At 43.6% G+C, this 4,716-nt stretch overlaps 1 protein-coding gene across 1 annotated transcript; it reads left to right on the top strand.

Annotated features, from left to right (window-relative positions):
- The first annotated feature begins 797 nt into the window (after positions 1 to 797).
- On the top strand, positions 798 to 4,716 carry LOC136478240 (E3 ubiquitin-protein ligase At4g11680-like). The gene is made up of 5 exons (XM_066476593.1): positions 798 to 1,158; positions 2,806 to 3,598; positions 3,737 to 3,862; positions 3,937 to 4,222; positions 4,303 to 4,716. Exons 2-5 carry the CDS (start codon positions 3,021 to 3,023, stop codon positions 4,516 to 4,518), a joined length of 1,206 nt encoding a protein of 401 aa, XP_066332690.1. The 5' UTR covers positions 798 to 1,158; positions 2,806 to 3,020; the 3' UTR covers positions 4,519 to 4,716.

Raw genomic sequence — 4,716 nt, 5'->3', positions numbered from 1 at the left:
CTAGAGAGCGAGGATGGCTCTCTAGAGTGCACACATGATATAAAAAAAACCGTCGGAGGGTACAATGGTATGGAAATGAATTTTTACTCAAATAACATTTCGAATGGTGACCCGAAAAGTAAATTTTAGAAAAACTCTTTGAGATGCTCTTAGAGCTTTAGCAACCGGATTTGCTAGAAGTGCATGCTTGTTCCTTTTATTTAGAACTCCTGTTATGAAAGGACTAGTATTTTTTATATATTACTATTGGTGTAGCTATTGTAATAACCGGCTAAAAGTATACTCACTCTGTCCTAAAATATAAGATATTCAAGTGTTTTTTCCAGATAAAATAAAGAGCCTAACATAATAACATCTTGTCCCTTACCCATTAGGATGGAGGAAGTAGTTCAATTGTTACTTACCTACTGGTTGGTTGTTTTGGATGATGTCAAGCCTAAAAGAGATTTCAATATTTTTTGTCATAAAAAACAGAGGAGAGAAGGGGTTGATGATCCAAAATACTTTGTATTTGGTACAAATTTTGAACTTTGGATCTCTTGTATTTTAGGATGGGATGAGTATTTTGGAGGAGTTCGGAGTTAAAACGAGGTCAGCGTAGGATTTGTTGATTTCTGCTATATATATGGGCCGGCAGGCCACGCGGAGTAAAAAAAAAAAAACACAGAAGCTTTACTTGCTTCAGCTCGCATCGCGGCCTGGCCCATCTCTCTGACGGATTCTCTCGCTTTGCGGAGACCCGAAGGCATCCTCCCGAGACCCGATTCCCCGACTCCCCGCCGTCCCAGAGACGAGAGACGGCACAACTAGGCCACACCAACTCCAACACCTCTTCCTCCGCTCTCCCCCAACCCACCACAGGCGAGGGACGCGACTCCTTCCTCGCGGCCGCCAGTCCCGACCCCGATCGTCTCGCCTCTGCGGCGCGCCACTGGCACGGCCGTCTTCCGTCTTGGGGGCGCATCTGGTGCTAGCTCGCCGGGCTAGGGTTGGCTTTACCCTCGTCTACCTTTTCCGTCTCGTCTGACACGCGCAGGCTCCGTGCACGCGGTCGTCGTCTCTCGCTCCGGCTCTGACTGCGCGCCGTCTCCCGCTTGCTCCCTCCTGCTACGGGAGCGCCGCCGCTGCCGTCGCGTCCACCGGCGAATTCTTCTACAGGTTCGGCTCCCATCACACTCCGGCCTCTTCGGTCCTCCCCTTCCCCAGATCTGGCCACTTATAGCACCATCGAATTCGTTCGTGTGTTCCTTTGATCCCGCGAGGTTACTGAATTGCTTGGATGTGGTTTATGTCTTGGTTTTCCTGCGTAGTCCCAATCCATATGATTGTTGTGGGCCCATTTTTTTTTTTACTTTTTTTAATGTTCAGAATTATATTGTCGTTGTAGTGGATGCATCAGGACAGAGAAAACTGGACTATTCATAGTCGGATAGAGGCTGCAGCTAATGTCGTTCACTTCTCGACTGTCAATCTACCAGTCATGTAGATTGGGGATACCAGTCATGTAGATTGGGAATAAGATTAGACCTCCAAATTTTGAGGATGTGGGTGTTGCGAGTGATCTGGTATAAATTAGACCATCGATGCTATGGGCAGCAGAGGAAGGAAGAAGGTTTTGTTTCGACTTTGGATGGAATGAGAAGGGTTGTCTTATGTTGATTAGCCACAAGAAATTACAAGACAATGTTCATGAAGTGATGGGGGGGTAAGAGGGCCTGGGCCTGTAACTGGGCAAGCGTTTAGTTTTCGAAAATTCCAAACCCAACTCATGCGATGGGTTTGTTCGTTTTGTAAGACTTGTTTGTTGAACTGTCAGTTGTCCTTTGTTAGAGTTGGCGTCTGTCTGACCCCTTCGTTCTGCTAGGTTGGCTGAATCAGTTTGGCTGAGCAGGAAGATAAAACAAAAATGGACAAGTAGGGTGGACTGTCCGGATCTTTCGCTTCTTAAACATCTCTTCTGATGCTGTATTCCCGTTGCTTGTTAATGTAAATGGGGAATGCCCTGGTTCGAAAAAAAAAGAAAAAAAAGAAAAGAAAACCTCATGGGATGTGCTCAATGGCTAATTGGCTATATTTCAGACATGGCACCCTTTAAAGTCATGCTGTATTATGGTGAATCGAACCAATCTGTCCTACCCACACGAATTTGCCTGTTTCGTTATTTCTGAGACTCTTTTATGTGCCCTTCACTGGTGTGGGCACCAATAAAATAAAATAGCACGCCTCCATATGCTTTCCAGTATTTCCCCAGCTTATTTTTTAATCTTTTCTTTCTAGTGTTTTGTGCATTGATTTTTTCTTGAGAATTCAAGTATTAAACTCTTCTCAGCCCAAATGAAAAGTTGTATATCTTTGTGGTTGTGAACTTGTGTTAGCCTGGCTAAGCAACTGGTTGTTGCTGTAATGAAAAATTCGATACCATTCCATAGACCGAAGTGTCATTATGCTATCATGCGCAATTTGTAGTTTTCTATTGCTGCCTTTTATATTTACTCATTACTAGTCTCATGCTAAATCGAACATTTAACCATTTTAGCCTAACTCAAAACAAAGGTAGTGTACTTATTATGGCAATATATTTAGCCCATATTTTTTTAATCTCTTGGGCCTTGGCAATATTATGTTTGGTAACCATTTTGTCTTCAACCTAACTGATTGGGTATTTTCTTGTGAAAATATCCATAATGCGTAGAATTTTGAATGATATTGCTGGATTGGTTCAGTATGTGTCATAGAATTTGTTTGTTTCTTTATCGGTCCATATGGCAGAAGACTAATGTTTCTTTTTCCCTTGTGGCCTCGCAGACCAACTATCTTGCAGTTGGAGATCTATACCTGAAGGTTCATTTAAAATCTGGAAGCTTCTGTTGTTGGGTACAGAGAAATATTTCCTGCCCTTTGAGGAAGACTGCAGAGCTTCTAAATGTGAAACTTGCTTCTTTTCTTGTCTACTCCTGAATGCTGATGAACTCAGCCTCTCACGTTACTTAGCTCAAGGTCATACTGTACGAACACTGAGGATGGAGCAAGCAACAGGTGTAAGTGGTCCTGATCACATAATTGATATTCCAAGGGAAATTGGTCCTTCTGCTTCGGTTTCTCATAGTGTTGGTAGAGAGAACCATGAAGAATTGAATCCTGTGGACAGGCCTTCAACAAGAGCTCTAGTACCTGCCTTGCAGGCACCATCAGCAATAGGTGCCATACCTAATGCAGGGCAGACTTCAGGCACTAGGAGAAATGACAACTATGTTCGTCGGCACAGAAGCCCTTTGAATTCTGGACTGTGGATTTCAATTGAAGTTATCGTCAACGTGAGCCAGATTGTAGCTGCCATTGTTGTTCTTTGTCTGTCAAGAAAGGAACACCCACAGGCTCCATTACTTGAGTGGGTCATAGGTTACACTGTTGGTTGTTTTGCAACGTTACCCCATCTCTACTGGCGCTATATACACCGTAATATTGTAAATGGTGAGCATGAGCCAGCACATGCACCTCAAGGGTCCGCTCGTAACAACTCAAATGAAGCCACTCATGCTGCAAGTGCATCAGAACGCCGTAGAAATGCTGCACGAAATGCTGTGCTTGCTAATCCTAGGTACCCCTGCCTTCTTTTTTCTTAAAAAAATGGATCGATATTTACAATGAATATGATTAACTGTCACTTGTTTTTGTTCATTTACGCATGCTGCAAAATGACTATGCATTAAAGATGAATGCACCGTGCCATCTGCAGGATTAATGCGCTGTTTGACCACTTCAAGATGGCCCTGGATTGTTTCTTTGCCGTTTGGTTTGTTGTTGGAAACGTGTGGATATTCGGTGGCCATTCTTCTGCTGCTGATGCACCAAACTTGTACAGGTAAATGCAAACTGTTCTTCCATGGATGAGATGCCACCTCATTTATCCTGTTGCTGACTTTTACTTCCCACCAGGTTGTGCATTGTGTTCCTCACTTTTAGTTGCATTGGGTATGCCATGCCGTTCATCCTCTGTGCAATGATATGCTGTTGTCTCCCCTGCATTATATCTGTTATGGGTTTTAGAGAAGATACAAACAATACAAGGGGTGCTACCTCAGAATCTATCAATGCTTTGCCTACATATAAATTCAAAACCAAGAAACGCCGCCATGGTTCAGGAAGTGAAGCTGAAGGCCAAGAAGGAGGGATAGTGGCTGCAGGGACTGACAAGGAGCGATCGCTTTCTGCTGAAGACGCTGTACGTCTATCTTGAATTTTTAGGAGTTTTTTTTAATCATCATCACTTATTTGTTTTCTTATTACTCTTTGGTATTGCAGGTTTGCTGCATCTGTCTTGCAAAGTATGCGCACAATGATGAGCTCCGTGAACTTCCATGTGCACACTGTTTCCACAAGGATTGTGTTGATAAATGGCTCAAGATAAATGCACTTTGCCCTCTGTGCAAATCTGAGATAGCGGGCACGTCTGGTACTTCTGATACCCGCCAATCAGACCAGAACGCCATTCCTGTGCAGGAGATCGAAATGCATTAGGTTGGTCTGATCTCTCAGCTTATCACATAAGAATACATCAGATTGTGGCTCCCCGTCTTCATGTATAAAGCTTGAGATTGATGTATGGATTGTAGTGACGCATAGTTTTTTTTTAATCACTGCTATCTTGGAGAAGTTACAGCTATTCTCGCTGTCATCCAACTATGGCAAGCCAATACTACCCAGGTTTTCCCAACA

This window comes from Miscanthus floridulus, chromosome 8, assembly GCF_019320115.1.
Source record: "Miscanthus floridulus cultivar M001 chromosome 8, ASM1932011v1, whole genome shotgun sequence".
Lineage (NCBI taxonomy): Eukaryota > Viridiplantae > Streptophyta > Magnoliopsida > Poales > Poaceae > Miscanthus > Miscanthus floridulus.
Note: the sequence above shows the minus strand (reverse complement) of the source record. Positions and strands in the feature narration are given on the sequence as shown.